General features: G+C 38.9%; 1 protein-coding gene across 1 annotated transcript in view; it reads left to right on the top strand.

Moving 5' to 3' along the window:
- The window catches only part of LOC144075728 (chemokine-like protein TAFA-2), a 51,590-nt gene extending 41,875 nt beyond the window's left edge, over positions 1-9,715 (top strand). The window contains exons 3-5 of the mRNA XM_077603069.1: positions 1,433-1,582; positions 4,824-4,948; positions 8,934-9,715. Coding sequence (XP_077459195.1) covers positions 1,433-1,582; positions 4,824-4,948; positions 8,934-8,945 — 287 coding nt within the window. The 3' untranslated portion in view covers positions 8,946-9,715. The remainder of the gene's footprint in view (positions 1-1,432; positions 1,583-4,823; positions 4,949-8,933) is intronic.
- The last annotated feature ends 8,769 nt before the right edge of the window (positions 9,716-18,484 follow it).

Raw genomic sequence — 18,484 nt, 5'->3', positions numbered from 1 at the left:
GTTATCGTTCTTTTGTGGGGGGGGTTTCACAGATTTCTGAATAAGCAACTTGTGTGATATTTCTTATAATACCGCTTGTAAATCCACCCCTCCATTTTTTTAAAAATCACCAGCCAGCGTTTGCAATTTGGTCAATTTAAAAGGTCTGGCCCGCTCATGTTGATTGGTCTGCATTAAGATAACAGTGACCTGATTTTTGGTTTTTTAACACCAGCCATTGTTCTGCCATTTTTTTCTTGTTGTCTTGAAACAAAAACAAAATGCAATCTTTGTTTGGTTACCTCAGCTTCCGATTCTTTTACCATATGGATCACATTCAAGACCTGTACTGGCATCTAGTTACTTTTAAAATGCAATCCTCTGCCAATTTATTCTGATATTACCTCCCCTGTGTTCCACTGGTGAATCATACAATTGAGTTAATGATAGCTTCATGTGCTGAGCCCAAACATGGTCCACAGTGAGTGTACGCTTGCTGAAGGCCAAGATATTTATACTGTCAGTTTGAATTGTTAGTAACATGTGCGCCAACAAGCTTGTCAAGCCTGCAAGAAAAATGCAATGCAAATGAGATGCCAATTAGAATAATACAAAGAGTAAGGGAGCAGGGATTAACAAGTATCAGACCAGACTAACATGTTTCAACCAAAAGAGCCAAGATTTAATGAACTGTACAGTTTGTTGTTCTGTAGAAGAAAATATAATCATCTAGTTTTTCACCATGCGAGTGAACTCAGCAGCAATTCTTTAAAATTGGTTTTCAAGTTATTAAATAGTGTTGCATACATTTTTTTAATATTACGTTACTTGGCTTTTTCTAAAATAAATGAATTTTTAATATCAGATTTACCATCAATGTTGGTATCTATGGATTTCATAAATGATTTTGTGACCATACAAAATAAAGTCTGTATGTACCGCTCTATTTACCGAATGGAGCCGTGAAAGCTGTTTGTCATTTGTTGTTGTCTTGGTTAAAGTGATGAGACTAAACATTTTACAATCATCATTAGCGAGATTTCAACCAATTTCTCTGTGGACAACATTTTTAGAAGACACAAATAGTAAAAATGAGGCTTTAATGCTATGCATAATTAATTGATGACAATTGGCTCTAAGTTAAATATATAAAAAGGTCACATTGTAAACAAACGTCATCCTGAGGGTGTCATTAGCATGCGGTTCTGGAAAGAAAGTCGCTGCGGTCACCAAGGGTCTTCCACAAAAAATATTTAATGTCTCCAACTAAGTCCAACAACATTTCAGTTATTTTGTGTCATTTGTAGATTATCCGGAGAAAGCAATGTGCAGGGGGGGGAATTCTCCTCCTTTCACTACATGTTACTCATTGTCTACAGACTGTATTGTTACTATATGTGCAATTCTAAAGAAAGCTGTGATAAGGGTGACAAATCGTGTCTATGTTTCCCAGTACATGTGAAGGCCGGGACATGCGAAGTGATCGCCGCCCATCGCTGCTGCAACAAGAACAAGATCGAGGAGCGATCTCAAACAGTCAAATGTTCCTGCTTCCCTGGACAAGTCGCTGGTACCACTCGAGCCTTGCCCTCCTGTGTTGATGGTACGTTTCACGGAAACACAGTTTGATTATCTTCTGCTTCATGCTTGGTGGACTTGAATGAAATGGGTGATCAAAGCCAAGAATAGAATGCCGACAAATCAAAGATTGCTTGTTTTGCACTTTCGGTCTTGAATTTGAGCGATATCATTTCAAATACCTGCTGCATTATTTTACTAAAGATGGATGGCATTACTTTGTCAATATGATTCAATTTAAATTTTGGCATATTTCAAATCATCACCATTATATTATAGATATGTTGAATGAAATTTCCAACTCTTGAGAATGTCAACTACTCAGACTGATGTGGTAAAAATGTTTCAAAATGAGCTTTTAAATGTTTTATCTGCTTGGCCTACATCCTGGTGTGTCAACTGAGATTATTTTGGCGCAGCTCTTAGTTGCAAAAATGACTTCAATACAATAAATCTGTCAATGGCCTTGAAAAATGGGCTGCGCAGGCCTCTATGTTGCTGCTCACAGCTTTTTTGTCTTTTATGAAGCATTCCATTCAGTGGATGCCACTTAAATAAACATTGCAAAGGGCTTCGTTAGATTTGAGGGTAAATGGATATTTATAGTATTTTTCATATTTTTTGACAGTACTTAATATTCATTTTCAAGAGGCTGTCAAGTCACTAAAATGGTGAATTATATATATATATATATATATATATATATATATATATATATATATATATATATATATATATATATATATATCATTATTCAGATTTTTTCATAAAAGAGACAGAGACATTGTTCCAAATGCTTCTGTGACAGGGGGGCAGGTCAAGAGTATTGCTCTAATTCAATTTTACCGGCAGCCAAAGAAAGCTGTGCACTTGAATTGTTTTTGTTTTATTCTGCATTTCAGAGCAGTGCTAATAATTCTAATCCCATGAGATGCAGCATAAATTGCATTGAAATTCTGCCTTTCTCCTTTTCCTGTGTCTGCAAAATCAATATTTCGCACTGCGCTCAGCTCTGAATAGTGCTTGATGAAATCCCAGATTACAGCCTCTCACCTTGCCAGTTTGTTTCTTTTTTCAGAATGTAGCAGATAAAGTTTAAGTGTGAATCAGCTAAATACAAACAATCCATCTTTTTCCTTGATCTCTTTCTTCATAAATTTGCATTTCAGACATGGTTCCTTTTAGAATAGCATAAGGAAGCAGACAGGCCTAAAAAAATCTGCTGAATGCACTTTCCGCAAAGTTTTTTAAGAATTTAAGTGGGAATGTTAATCAGCTACATTTTTTAAAGCAGCAGTGCTGCTTTAATGTGAATTTCAATATGGAACAATTTTAGCGTTCCATAACCGTCAGATGCGTCAGTTTAGGTAAAAAAGTAGCCCAGTCTGTTTTTGTGAAAATATTTAGTGCTAATATTCCATATTCAACTGCTTATTACTAAAGAATGGACAAAGATAGAATCTTAGCATATTTTGCCAAAGGACAGATGCCCTAAATATTTAGCTTTCCGCCTTTGGTCAGGTACACCTAAATGTTTCCTTGCCTGAATCAAGTTTTGGTTATAGTTTGACGAAGTTTGTCCAAACTTTCAACATATCACCTGGATGAGGTCATTTTTCTCCCCAACCACTCTAGAATTAGTATTTGGCTTCCAAAGGTAACAATAGTAGATAGTAAAGGCATAGCAGACCCATGTGCTATAATACCCATATAAAATGTGTGAGAAACATGCTCAAAATGCAGGATTTGAGACACCATTGGTCCACATAATGGAGCAGGGATTTGAACACCCTGTTCGTCCTCATCACGATGGTGCTCCAAGACTAAGTGAGCATCGAACGCCTATGTTTACGAGGAACGAGCATGCTGAGCCGGCAAGCCGAGCGTAAGTTCCAGCGCGGCACGCTAAAGCTGTCGGCTTCCATGGTGCGTCTCCAAAAAGTCCAAATCTAGTGTGTTCTGGGCTTTAGGCCCGTACAAAAAATGAAGAAACCGCCAAATTGAACACAGCTCTATATTTTTAACCACCGACTTGCGCTCACAATGTTTAGAGAGCTGGAAATATAGAGTTGTCTATTCTTAAGAAGTTTAACAGTGAATTAGTCAGTCTTTACTGAGAGTAGAAAGCCTCAGTGAATACTCTTTGTACATACAATATAAAAGTTTGGAATAGATTCAAAATGTTTCAAACGTATACTTTACTTTATGTACTGAGGATGTCACTTGATGCATTGAAGGTAGGAATGAAGGCAGAAAGAATAAGCAATGGATAACAATGTAAAAGGACATTAAAAAAATATTTAATTTGATTCCAATCAGGAAGAAAAACTCAAATCCCAAAACTAACTTGGAAAGTAAATGTATCAATTGTATTTGTCGTTAACTGCGTGCATAACATCGTCAATGAGCTCAAATATAAAGACGCCTTGATTGCAGTCTGTCTGTTTCACTTTGTTTTTCCAACGTGAGAGCAGTTGGTTGCACGAATGAAATATTCCAATTAGTTGGTCTAAATTGCAAAGCTGCCCTGAAAGAAACAGTAACTCTCTCCAAGTGTTATTTCTCTGCTGAGAATTATGCCAGGGGATGAAATGCCTTTAGTTTAACAGCTGTGTTACAACTTCACTGATAACCCTGCAATTACCTGTGATTTACAATGACATTCCCATTTAAATTTGTGCCAATATTCATTCAGCGTTATTATTTTTTGCCCTGCGATAACAAATCAGATTGCTCTTGATATGTCTCTTTGAGTGTTTTTCTCTGCCAAGTTTGCTAAAGGCATCCACTCATTTTGATCGGATGTGATGTGCGGTGCACAAATCCACTTGCAACCCTGAAAGATCACAACACATCTCAGCTGTCTAATGCATGTCTCGCCTCCAGTTTTGTCCTTTTGAATTTCTTTTGACATGAATTGAATATGCTAATGATCCCCTGCCTGCTGATTAAATTCATATGACACTATAATGCCATGAAATACACGCAGACAAGGATCATAAATAATAAAAGCAGCAAAAAGTAGCAAAATAGAAATCCCCTACCTCATATATGTACATTTGATATGAACAGAAATCATAAGGAGCGCTTTTTGTGTTGTGATAATGATGACAGGGCCTATGTCCGATTATTATATTATTATTATTATTAAATCAGCACTGAAAATCTGACGATTGAATAAGAAGCAATAATCATTCACTGCCATAATTCTAGTTAAAATGGATTCGATGGCCCTCTAAAAAAATGTCTTCATTTTTTTGCGCCAGCCTCCATTGTTGCCCAGAAATGGTGGTGTCAGATGGAGCCATGCATGGAGAGTGAGGAATGTAAGGTTCTTCCGGACCTCAAAGGATGGAGTTGCAGCACTGGCAACAAAGTCAAGACGACAAAGGTGAAGAAACAAATTATTTGATTTTATAACATTTGCAATTTTCTTTTATTTCTTTTCACATCACTTCTTGACTTGCGTGACCATATTTGTCCGGCTGTCAGACTGATCTTTGTAATATGTTTGGAGACACATTTTTACATAATATGAGAATTAATGCAATTTATTGTTACCTAATGGCGGCAAAGTATTCCTTTACTCAAGTATGGATACAATATTTTTATTAATTCATATTTCATTTGAATTCTTTGCTAGCAAACTTTCAACGTGTCACCCACCCACTGCCCATCGTTGACTGGCATAGGCTCCAGCGCCCCAGCAACACTCGTGAGGAAGTGGAACGGAAAATGATTGACTCAATCAATCAACCATTGGCATGATAAGAAATGTGGCGGTATTGCAAATGATGAAGAAACAACAAAGAAAAATACTTAGAATAATTCACAGTAAAAAAAGAACATTCTTATTACAATGAGAACATTAGATATGTGTAAAGTTCGGTAAATCTCTCCATTTGTCCTCTCGGATTTAAATGAATATTTTGTTGGCAAAACACCCAAACTAGTACAAAGTACAACTCTGTATTTCACTTCCAATGCGACTCTATCAGCTTGAGCTGTACGTATGTCTGTAGTCTTCTTTTGTTTTCTTCCCTGGCTCGCAAATTGTGTTTTCTTTCTCATTATCTTACTGTATGTGCTGCCTCTGCCGCGATTGGAGGCAACATCAAACATTAATGAAAACAAGGACATCGGAAACAAGGCGCACACATATCTCCTTCTCAGCCATATGTGCAATGTGTGTGTTGGTCTTCCCTGTGTGGTCTTTGTGTGAGTGTGAAGAGTGCCTGTGCGTGTACATAATGCATCAAGCCCACAGGCTGCTCTTCAGTGACTCGACCCGAACGCGCTCCCAACTGTCCGTCACACATATGCGTTTGTGTGAAACTCACCTCTCATCACTGCACACCTCTACTCCTAACCTTCATCCTACTCTCTGCTATTCATCTTCCATTATTCATAGCTAGGTGCAGACCTTTGTTTTCAGCCTTAATAATTGATTGAAGGCATAGTCGTAGAAAGCAGACTGAGGCTTTTTGGGTTAAAAAAAAAGTCCACGCTCGATCCATCGCTTCCAGCCATCTCACGCTTGCTAAACACTTAAGGGCTGTCTCTAGTACAGGAGGATGATTGAGAATCCTTCACTTTTTTGACTCTAGTCACACATGCCAAACCATCCTTGCTCATTTTTAGGTTCACAAAATGGATAACTGGAGCATTTTAATGTTGTTTTGGTTGACGGGGAACATAATGCGCTGCTTTAAGATCAAATAAAATTACTCGAGTCTGTTTTTAAAGTGGCGGCCCAGCACCTGAGTGGTTAGCACATTGGCCTCAGAGTTCTGGGGTCGAGCGTTCAATCCCAGGTCAGTCCTCACTGTGTAGGCAGGCTGATTGAACACTCTAAATTGCCCATAGATATAAGTGTAAGTGTGAATAGTTCCTTGTGCCTTACGATGGTGCCCGTAGTTTGGTGGGATAGGCTTCCACCCCGACCGTTGTGAAGATAAGCGGTTCAGAAAATGAATGCAAGAATGCAAGTCATGTCTGTCGCTGTCTATATTTTACTGGCTCCTGGTCAACAAGGCATCTACACCAAAATGAGCAGCACAATACCCTTAAAAGTGAAGCAATAAAAGTGGCAAAAATTGGGTTGACGTTATTTATGGTGTAAAGTGATTAGTTACTGTCTTCCCCTCCTATTTGACGTTTATTGCTGTCAATGGCGAGATCAGCTTCTGCCACGTTTCTTGCTGTGTCATACATCCAAATGGGAATATTATGCAAGTGTTTAAAGGTTTTTCATTCTCCATGAGATTTAAAAAAAATTAAATGGTGAATGTATTAGCACTTAAAAGGCAACTAGAAGTGTCTTAATTACATAGCACTGATTGTGCCTGTGTACTGTTAGGATGTTGATTCTCTTACCGCATGAGTTTATTTTTTCAAGTCAACATTTTTAAGTTCTGTGCAAGATGAAAGCAAACTCGAGTTTTTGGCATTTCATCACCAACTATCATATAGATAGTTGGAAAGAGCAAATATCTGGTGTTTGTTGCTTTCGGATCTTTAATCAATGATTTGTGTGTGCATGCACCGGTTGTCTGCTGTTAAATGATACGTTTGCCTGATGATAAAGAGCCCTCTAATTTTTTTTTCATTTTGTTGTGCGCTCAGCTGAGGTCAAGATGCACAGACATCCAGATCAATATCACCCAACGCACACTTATAGTCCCATTAAGGCCTGCTCGTAAATTGAAAATGACGATAGACTGAGAGAAGGCGAGAGATGAGAGGGAGCCACGATAAGAGTTGTAAAAGGAAAGTGGCCAAATGTTGGGAAAAAAAGTGGAGACTCGAGAAGAAAATAATGACAGAGGCGCACAGGGAGACATAAAACAGCTGAAAACAGGAACATTGCACCTGGTCAGATGACAGGGAGCTCGAGCTCATGTCCTGCATCACAGCAAGCAGGAATACAAAAGAGGTTTTGGCACTCCCGGTCTTTGGCTAGGAGCATAAATGAGGTGGAGAGAAGGAGGGCAAAGGGAGGAGAAAGGGAGGACACACAAGACAGCTCAATCAATGCCAAATAACATTATATGGTTGAGCGGCCAGACATTGCTGGGCTACTGAGCAGTCATTGACCGCTGTGAGCATCCGTGTGGGAACACATACAGTATATCTCAACCAATGAAGGAGTTCGAAATTCAAATTGGCAAGACATGTTTCCTTATATTTGCACATGTGCAGTAGATGATATTGGGAGTGTTCTGAAAATGTTTTTTTATTATCATTTTGAAGGCCAATAATTAAGGTGATTCTTGTTGGAAAGAATCAAATATTGAAGAAACATCAAAATGTTTTTGCCAATTTAAATTGGTCTCTTTTCCCATTGAAAACACCATTCAATTCCCAAAAAGAGTTATTTTGTGGTCTTTGAATAGACTTGAACTGGAATCAATATCATTGAATGAGCTTTAGTAGTTTCCAAAATACTAGATTTTAAAATGTCAATATCTTATGATTACTTAGGTGGAAAAGTGTATTTTTTTAACGGTGTGAATATGTAATATAATCAGGCCACCTGCAGGCATATTTACTCAAGAGTAGATTACCGCCTAAAGGGACACGGTACCTAAAACGATAGCAGACTGAGAGCTACATCAGCGTGTATGCAGAGTGTATTGGCGTGACAACAAACGCCTGTAGACTCTTTGATCAGGCATGGGATCAGATGCCTGGAGTCAATGGGAACAGGCCCCGGCAGTGAGGGAGCCCTGGAGCCACAGAGCCAGCCCAGATACACTCAAACCATCCCAGCTGCCAGCTGGGGGTGGGCGGAGGACATTTTCTGTGCTCTCTTGGCGATGGCTGGCCTTCAACACTTGGCACCTGGTGTGGACAAAACACTCAGGAAGTACAGGAGGACCAACATGTTTTGCTGTAAATAGGGAAAGCCAGTATGAATATGGCATGGAAATGTTGCTGAGATGACATGAAAAGCTGGACTAGTTACAGCCCCATCAACCTAAAAGAGCAAAATAGAATAAAAATGGGAGTGCGGAAAAAGAAAAAGGGAAGATGGGAAGGCAAAGGTGAGTCTCCACAAACAAGACTAAATGACACGGCAGCGCAGCAGGTGCTAGAGCGATCCAGACAGCCGTCATGCCAACCGCATCTTATTTTGTCACGCACCAGAGAAGAGCACGCTGGCCGCGTGATCGTTGCTTCTACGCATCTCATTTTGCATTATTTTCAAAACGACAACTGCTGAAACACTCTATTATTTACAGCTGGGAAGTGATATGCACTTCCGATAACTCTGCTCTTTCCCTCCACTGAGAGCTTTTTATGCTTCATACAACATGCAAAAGTTGTTGGAGATTTCTGGATTTTATCCGACATCTTTTGTCTTTGTTTTGCAGGTGACCCGATAGTTCATACAGACAAGTATGGTGGTGGGCGTAATAATTGTGCAGCGCAACGGACCTGCAAGTACAGTGCAAGTGTTCTCTGATGAACGTGTGAAGATTAATTTCATTTCTGAGGACGTCAAAGGGAACGACACGTGAAAAACCATGACTATGATGTTGCCCAAGTGACTCAAACCGTCTCACTGTTGCTTGGCTGCAAAGGACTGCTGAATGCAACAGCCTGTAACAAATGGGTAACTTGGAAAAGTGAACTCAGAGTTGAAAATGGAAAGCAAAAGATGTTTTTTTTCCTCTTGCGAGCTGTATTCTTTGAACCTCTTCTATGACTTAGTAGTGTTTCGTATACACATGGAGAAATATTGACCATTAGACAGTTAACATTAAAATAAAGATGAAACATATTCTTGTCATGTACTATAAAATAAATAACACATTACAAAAGATTCAAATCTATCAAAAAGTTTTCAAATAATGGAACCTCTCCGTCAAAGTGCTGACAATGTCACCTTAGTAGGAATATTTTACCTTGAATAGTCGGTGGTTTCCCAATTTTTTTGTTTTTTAAAGGACGTCATTCTGTTCGTTTCAAAGTTGAGTTTAGACAAAGAAAGTAAATGTTACGCTATTCATGTCAAACGGTCCATAAATTCAGTGGGGCAAAAAGTAAACTGATGCTCAAATGGTTTTATTATCTGTGTTTTTAAACGCCTGTTAATTGCTATTGAGTATGTGTCAGTATTATATAAAATGAATAAAGCCTTTCAAAAAGGAAATACGTATATCACTATTATTTTCAATGGCAAATCACTGCACACCAAAATATACCACAACAGATCAATGAAGTCACCCAAGAAATAAAAAAGAAAAAAACGTGAGGAATAGCCTTCCGTTTATTAGTTGATTCAAATTCAATGAGTCAACTCCAAGATAAAAATGAAAGGAACAAGCAATGTTAAAATTGGATGGATAGACAGCGAGTTCAACAAGTATTTGAACCCATTTGCAGTCGTTAGCTGCGTGAAGACACCAGTCCACCCCATACAATCAATAAAGATAGCTACGTATATCTATCTCTTAACACTTCTAATTCCTCACACCCGTGGTTCAAAGTTAGCACTGCAAGTGTAAATAGCCTATATGAAGGGTCTAAATGTAAATGTGCTGGGGTTGAAGTCCCATCAAACTAAAAAAAAAAAAAAAAAAAGAAAGACTACAATTTCAGATAATAACTTCAATTTCAGTAATCTATATTCACAGTTTATAAATTGTTTCTCAAGTTTTGCCTCAATCCACAAACTCCTAAAACTTGTGAGGTTTGTGTTAATAGGTAGTTAGTATTTCCACAAAACATCATTGAGGCAAAAGAATCAGGTGGAAGTAAAAAAGAAATCCTAATATTTGCCTGGCAGCTCTGATCTCCAACATGAAGACAGGTTATTAATCTTGTCATAGGTGGCTATGCTCCAAATACTGCTCAGACGAGTCAATGAGATCTGCAGTTAGTCGAGGCAATAAAAAGTGGTGGGCTATTAAAACAGATGGCAGGCTGTCAGATAATACAGTTGTATGTATACTATGATCTGGACTCAGAAAACGGAAAGAAAAAATATCAAATAATCTTTATAAAATGGTCCATTTGAAATTTGAGGTTAAAGCTCCCTTTTTTAATTTTCCCCACCCGAAAGTTTGCCAATTGTGCAATAGAAACGTTAACAAAGAGAGGGGCGCCAGACGGCTGGTCAAAAACAGTACTTTCTTAGTCTTAACTAAAGCATTTATACACCTGCCCTCTGTGTCTTTAATTTCACCTCTACTTGTTCCCTATAAATTATAATAATAATAATAATAATAATAATCGGACATAGGCCCTGTCGTCATTATCACAACACAAAAAGCCTACTTGTCATCACACGCAGAAACTGCGTGTGACGAAATTGATGGTGCTTCTCCATAAGCTACGTTTACTCGGCAAAAGACCTAAATAAGTGTAAGTTACGGACTTGTAATTTGGCATTCTGCTGTTTTGGATACAGGTCGCTTACCTCTCACTGTCTTTCACTTACCTTACTTCAGTCAGCTAGTAGGAGGCAGATCACCACCCAAACATCTTTTCATATTACCGCAGAAGGGAATGTGTGTTATGTTACCGCGAGTTTAGATTTCTGATGGATGTGGGGAAAAAACTGTCCTTAACCCTATTTGTCCGTGCTTTGTGGGACCTATAGCGTCTGCCAGAGGGCAGCAGCTGGAACAGATTGTGACCAGGGTGGTAAGGGTCCCCTATGATGTTCTTGGCTCTGCTGAGGTAACGAGGGCTGGCAATGTCTTCCAGTGAGGGCAGAGAGCAGCCGACAATCCTCTGGGCAGTGTTAATCACTTTCTGCATGGCCTTTTTGTCTGCCGCCGTGCTTCCAGCGTACCACACTGTGATGCCGTACGCCAGGATGCTCTCTACAGTGGTTCAAATTGCAAGTCAAATTGTTTGTTTACAGTCTTTTTTGGCTTTTGGGGGGATGCAAGGTATATCATTGATTTGTGTCCGGAATATATATCTAAAATAAATATTACTATTATTAATTTATTGTTCTTTATTTAACATTTTATTGTCAACTGTGTGTCTATGAAGACCTTTTGGGATCTTTGAGACAAAGCCAAATTTTGTTACACAACTATCAATGTTACACTAAAACACTATGTACACATTCATTGAGGGTGCTAGAGCCTATCCCAGCTAACTATGGGCACCAGGTAGCGTACACTCTGAATTGGTGGCCAGCCAATAGTTGAACACTCTAAATTGCCCCAAGGTATGAGTGTGAGCGTAAATGTTTCTTCGTCTCCTTGTGCCCTGCGATTGGCTGGCTCATTCGGGGCGGTTCAAAAAATGAATGAATGTGAAAGTGCGCAAACAAAGGTTTTGGGTTTAATCTGGACCAAACAGTGCAAGTGTGAATATGCCCAAAGTAAACACAGTTGTTGACCCCTGCTATTATAGCCACTTACTTGCTATTGTCTGTGGTTTCACTGGATCAAACAGTTACTCATTTTATACTTTTCTCCTTTGACCAATTCTTGTTTGGCTTGGCTACAGCATTCTTTGAGGTAATTTTCATATTCATTATAATTCAACGCACCACCAGTTTTGTTCTGTGCAGGCTCTGCGCCTTAACCCTTCTCTTGTCTGATTCTTCTGCTCTTGACGCATACTTATAAAGACATGAGAGGATCACCGAGACGAGTCAAAGAGAAGCAGAAACACTGAAATAATGGAGGAGGGAGGCTTCTGATGCTAGTTGGAAGTGATGGCCTAAAAATAATATGGCTACTGCCGTGAGACGTCGCCAATGTGAGCAGGTTACAAATGAACTGGCCTGATCAGAGTGACATATTTCATCAGAGAGCCTGTGTACAGAACAGAGATGGTGCAAAAGGAAGCATGTGTGTGTGCAGTGAAGTGGTTGAGCGCTAGGGGTGGGGGGCAACCTAGGCTTAAGGGGCTCTTCATATGGGACTCTCAACATGTAACTACTTCAACACACTTTACTCTCCTCTCCCACAAACTCCAAACTTCATCTCTGACATTTGTGTACAGTGAGCAATCTATTGACTCATTGGCTTCCTTGGACGACGAGAGACAGTGAGTTAATGAAACTCCAAAGTCAACATCATGATTAAAAGCACTCCTCGCATTTGCACTCCTTAAAGGCACCTCAGTTTGGAGAGCAAGTAAAGAGACATATCCCTGGTCAACATTTCTCCTCCACTTATTGTACAATATATAAATAAATAATTTATGCTAAATCAGAAATATGATAGTTGCCCCCATAATACCGTAAATGCTGATGAATGATGTTTCTTTGTCAACATGAAACTTGCGAACACATGCCCGTACAATCATCATGTGTTGTAAATGATGATGTTTTCACTATGCTGGGCTACAGAGAAGCAATTTATCATCTTATGCTGTGTGCCATATGTGGGGAAAAGTACTTTCCTGTTTTTTTTAAATCTATTACAACAAACATCCCAACCCATAATTCTCTCTATGACACTTTGTAATGTTCACTTGGCTTTCAACTTTGTGTGTAAGCATTTCTTCAATAGCTTAAGCTCAATATAATATTAAGTATATTACGTATATTACGATTGAGCAATTGCTAGAGCATGTAGAATGGTGTACAAGTGGTTAGGGCGTCGAACCTCACATGTCTGAGATCGAGAGTTCAATCAGGTCCAGACCTTCCTGTTTAGAGTTTGCACGTTCTCCCCATGCCTGCATGGGTTTTCTCTGGGTGGTCCGGTTTGCTCCCACATTCCAAAAAGATGCAAGGTCGGCTTGTTGAATACTCTACTAAATTCCCCCATAGGTATGAGTGTGAGTGTGAATGGTTGTCTGTCTCCTCGTGCTCTGCGATTAGCTAGCCACCAATTCAGGGTGCCCCATAGTTGGTCAGGATAGTATCCAGCACCCCCCACTACCCTTGTGAGCAAGGCCAAACACAGAGTTAACATTGTGGGAAAACATTAAAATTCTAATCGGTCATTTTAAAAAATCTAATCTGAGTCCTTTGGGGTAGGTGAATACAACAACACCCAAAAGAATCTCTGCCGTGAGATTTAGGAGTGTCAATGCTGTGATGAATATTCAGCTGTTGACATTTCAACATGCCACACTAAGGATGGATAATGACAACATGGCAGCGATTAGGAAAAAAAATGCGCTATTAACCCTATATTCATTTTGTTCCTCCCCAAAGTCCCCAAAGAGTAATTAAATTCAAGAAATCATGGCTACACAAACACATTTGGGAGTTGACTTTCAGTCAATGTTGTAAAAGGAGACCACCATGCGTACAGTGAGTGGAAAGCTGCCATTAATAAGACTTGTTGTTGATGATTGCTATTGTCACTTTGCTGTGCAGCTTCATGTAGGTCACACCACCAAAATCTACTCATTAAACCCATGGCGCGCCATCCTACAATGTTTATCGAGCTATTGAAACCGCACGAATGTTTTCTTCTCTCAACATCAGAAGCCTCTCTAATACAGAGATTCCCTTCAACTGAACTTGCCAGTGTTAGATTTGGAGAGAGCTAAAGCCAGCAAGGTAATAGAGTTTGAGAGAGAAAAAAAGGAAATGTAGGACGCAGAGAAAGTGTGGTTTTGTGCAATTGTTGACTGACATCTTTATTAGTTTAATGACCTATTTTGCATAATTGCAGTCACTTCAGTTTGTGTTTAATCCAACACTCGAAAGGGTTTCGTTTCTATGCATACATACAACTAAAGATGTTGCTTTTTTTGTCGGAAAGCAAAAGTAATGCTCAAATCATCTACGTGAATGACTCATTTTGTGTCTGATTAATCAGAAATAGATCACATTAGCGGATATTTGTCCTTCAGGGAACATCACAGTGACTTTGTGATGGCAGTGTGCTGCTGTTTTTTGTTGACCCGGTCCGGTATCTTCATTTTCTGTGTTCATTCTGCTGAAAGGGAAAATTTGTTGTGGCTTTATTTTTTTTAAATAACGTAAATGCTGTGGCAGTTATTATAACCAGTAGATTTCTGTTTATTTTTATTCATCACTCACTGATAACTCCGCTCGAACTCACAGTTCTCTTGATATTATGAGGTACATTTTAATTGTTAACTGTTTCAATCTCATGCAAAAGTGCATCATTGGATAACATTGTAATCAAGCTACAATCAAAATCATTAGACTCATGCTAAAAAGTCTGAATCTCTGAATTCACAGTGAAAGACCTTTTACAAATAATTGTTGCCAAAAGAGGCACAGACAATATCACATATAGACTTCTTTGTGTGTTTATTCTAACAGGCATTTAAAATGAACAAAAAAAGACTGAAGAAACAAAGTTACTCAAATCATTTTTCCCCTTATCGGTATAGCCTAACACCAGAAGTTATTGCAAATATAAGGGGTCGAAATTTGCATAGCAGGGAGAATGTGGGGTGAATCAAAATAGTATTGACAGCTCATTTGGAATGGAGGTGTGACGAGAAAGTTGAGGTTTTAAAAGAAATGAATTAAAATTGAAATGAAAATGAACCTTTGTACCCCAGCACGTCAAACACACCATACATTGTCATTGGTGTCCACGTCTGCTGATATGAATAGATGGGGCACTATTATACAAATTCCAATGTTTTTCTGTCAGATGTTTCCATCCATTCATGCATTTTTCTATACCATCCTCAAGTTTCCACAAAGCCATTGCCAAGCAGCCAGTGTACATAACCGAGAAAAAATTTTCTCTTTCTGATATAAAATCGGACTAAACTTTGTGCTTTATTCCATTCTGTTTATCATTATAATTTTACTATTGTTGGTCAAAGAGATTAAAAGGATGACAAAAATATCTCAATTTTCTTCATCAGTATGTCATCAATGACATCAACACTCTATGTACTTAGCATATCAATCATTTATTTAATTTTAAAAACAACTTTTTTTGCCCTACAAGTTCATTATGGATTGAAACATGTCAGTGTGCCTCCTTCTCTTTTCTTTAAGACACAGTGTTGTTCAATAGGCTGTGCTATGTGTGGCACTATCAACCAGACACATATTTCACAAACATACATTACAGTAACCCGTATAGATTTAATTAACGTGGCTGCACTTGTAGGCAGCAGCAAACTAATATGAATAAAAAATGGATGCAGACGAAGACAATAAAGAGCGAGTGCAGCAATGGAAAAACATTTATCTTATGTTAGGGGGGTGGGGGAATTTATCTCTAATAGAGTTCCTTTCATTTCAATTAGACTGTTCCTGTATTTCCACAGTAAATAATTTAAAAGAAAAATGCATCAGCAGACAGGCTTGGCCGTATGAATGTTTTAGAATGTGCACAGGGAGCGCAGCTAGTAGTGTTTTCAGATGGCTGTGTGAGGCCTAAGAATTGAGTTAGTCTTTAGTTTCTAATGCTTAAAAATATTTATTTTCCACGTGTCTCTGCACGACAGATAGCCCCCCCTCCCTTCTGATAAATGACATGGGTGAGGATTCCTGCTAAGTTTTCCCTTTATTGTAACTCATTTTCTGCTAGCATCAGCCCTCAGTGAGCTTATGCGATGATTCATTATAAAATCATTTGGAGCAAATCAATAAAGATGAGATCATTTCTTGAGAGCCCACCAAATTTTTGACATTTAGGTTCTGGAGACTCAAATCTCAAGGTCAAGGCCGCAGGCTCGAGAGCTTCTCGGCGGACATTGATCAACCGTCTGGGCTGGCATCGGCTAAATCTAGAGGCCAGATGGCTTGGCACTAGCGGCAGACAATGAGCAGTAAGGGGCGCACCAATGGGTTGGTAGCGTTGAGCCAGGGGCTGAGGCTGAAGGATAACAGGCTGCTGGCAAGCCAAACCGGGGCTTCGCTGACCAAGCTTCGCGGGCCAGCAGATGGCTAGCCAGATAGTCGTCTTGCCTCCGGAGAAGAGGGTCGAGACCTTGGCCAAAGATCAAGAGTCCTTCCATAATCATTGGGCTCATATGACTGGTTTAGTATATGACAAGCAAATCAAACGGAATATATTTCCTTTTTAAACGTTTCATATACAATTGAGAATACAAAATTTCATTTGCATTCTGCAACACATCCCAAGGCAGGCACGCTGGTATATCATCCTTAATTAGCGTGGTCAGTAAACATTGATACACCAATTGCTTAAAGGTCACTTGAAAATATGTTGGAAAGAAAAACAATTGAATGAGAACAATATGTTTGGAGGGGATGTGCTATACACACCCTTTACTTAGGTGCTAACTAAAATTACTGCACCGAAACAACTGGAGAGATGAGGGGCAAGTGTCTAATCGATATACAATACAGACCAAATACGTGGTTTTATACAGTCTCCTCTGATAAAATTAAATAAATAAAAACAATGTTATTCTCATTTGTATTGAACTCAGACCCAAACATGATCAATATCTACGCTGTGCAGCCTGACTGACAGATGCCCAATGCCGCACTGTTTGGAAAAGGTCTATTTGTTTCTGCTGACAGCAGCCCAGGGCTCCACAGAGTCAAGCAAGGGTGAAAAAAAAAGAAAACAACAAATGACAAAGGAGTGATGACTAAAGGAGAGTTCATCATACATGAAACACACATTACGCATGATTCATGTACAGCCACAGTTCAACAATGTAATATCTACAGCAAATCTGCAAGTTATTATAACAGACGAGTTTTCCATTAAATGTTGTTCTCCTTTTTATTGTAATACCTTAATTCCCATAGTTGAGAACACAACACTTGACAGACTGTAAATTATCTCCATTCTTTTTAATTGAATTATCCAAAGTGCTAAGTATGTATACCTTTGTTAGGATTCCACGAAACAAAACAAAAAAAACTGTGCCTAGTATCTGATGAGAGTACCAGCTCGTTATGAAAGTAAAATGGCGGGAGGCAATCATGCTGGCTCAGAGGCAAATTTAAGAATGAATCAGTACTCGGTCCACCTCAACAATGTTCACGAGGACAGGAGAACACAAGCAACAACAAGAGAGTATATTGAGGAAGGGGTATTGTTTTTCTTGTTGTTATGTTGTTTCGTTGTTCAGAGCCCTTTTACTCCAGATGTACATAAGTCATCTATTATAATAGCTTTGGTCAATTTATGAGCCAGTTTTCGTTTTGTAGACTAAGCAAGAGCTGACATTGTACCGATTTGTTCTTGTAGTACTAGTAAGTACACATTCTTGTAATATCCATATCCTTCTCTTATTTTTGCAAATATTTTTTTATAAAGCCTGCAGAGCTCTGGCAACCTAGGCAAAGAACTTATTTACTTACTACTTCTACGAAACATGGTTCCTTTGTCTCTTGAAATATTAGCGCAAATTAAAAAAAACACATTTGAAGTGCAAAACTGACATTCAAGCTTCTCTGTAACTCAGCAATGAAGCATAGACAAAATATTCTCGTAATTATTTCAAACCCAGCTTTCTTGTCATGGTCGATGTATTCATTCATAGAAAACAGTGCTGTTTACTCTCTGTCATACTATCAAGCTTGTATGTTTTGTAATGTCTTTTAAATTGAGACAAGATTCGCTAAAATGTTGACATCTCATTTTCTCGTTATTTTTACTCCCTCTCACTCACTTGAAACAACTGTCACAAAGTGTACAGGCGACCTTGAAGTACGTGTTGATGTGTCCGCTCTAGACAGCTAAAGACCCTTATCACATCTTCAACATGGCAAAACCCCCACACATGCACAACAACACACGCATCCATTCCACTCTCAATTGTTGAGGCGTCAGCAGTGATTTGTACCTTTTTTGCCCACGATATGTTATGTCCCATCTATACTCTTCTTGAATTTCCAGTTCCAAGGCCAAATTGTTTGAATGCTTGGTGAAATGATTCAGTATATCAGACCCTCAGATATCAAGAATTAGCAGTCAATCTACGGAAAAATAAATTCCAAAGACTTGGTTATTTATACGCAATTCATGGCACGAAATGATTACGATGCCATGGCCCAAGAAAAACTCAGAGT

This window comes from Stigmatopora argus, chromosome 1 (assembly GCF_051989625.1).
Source record: "Stigmatopora argus isolate UIUO_Sarg chromosome 1, RoL_Sarg_1.0, whole genome shotgun sequence".
Classification (NCBI taxonomy): Eukaryota; Metazoa; Chordata; class Actinopteri; order Syngnathiformes; family Syngnathidae; genus Stigmatopora; species Stigmatopora argus.
The sequence above is the reverse complement of the archived record's forward strand: the minus strand, read 5'-3'. Positions and strand labels throughout refer to the sequence as shown.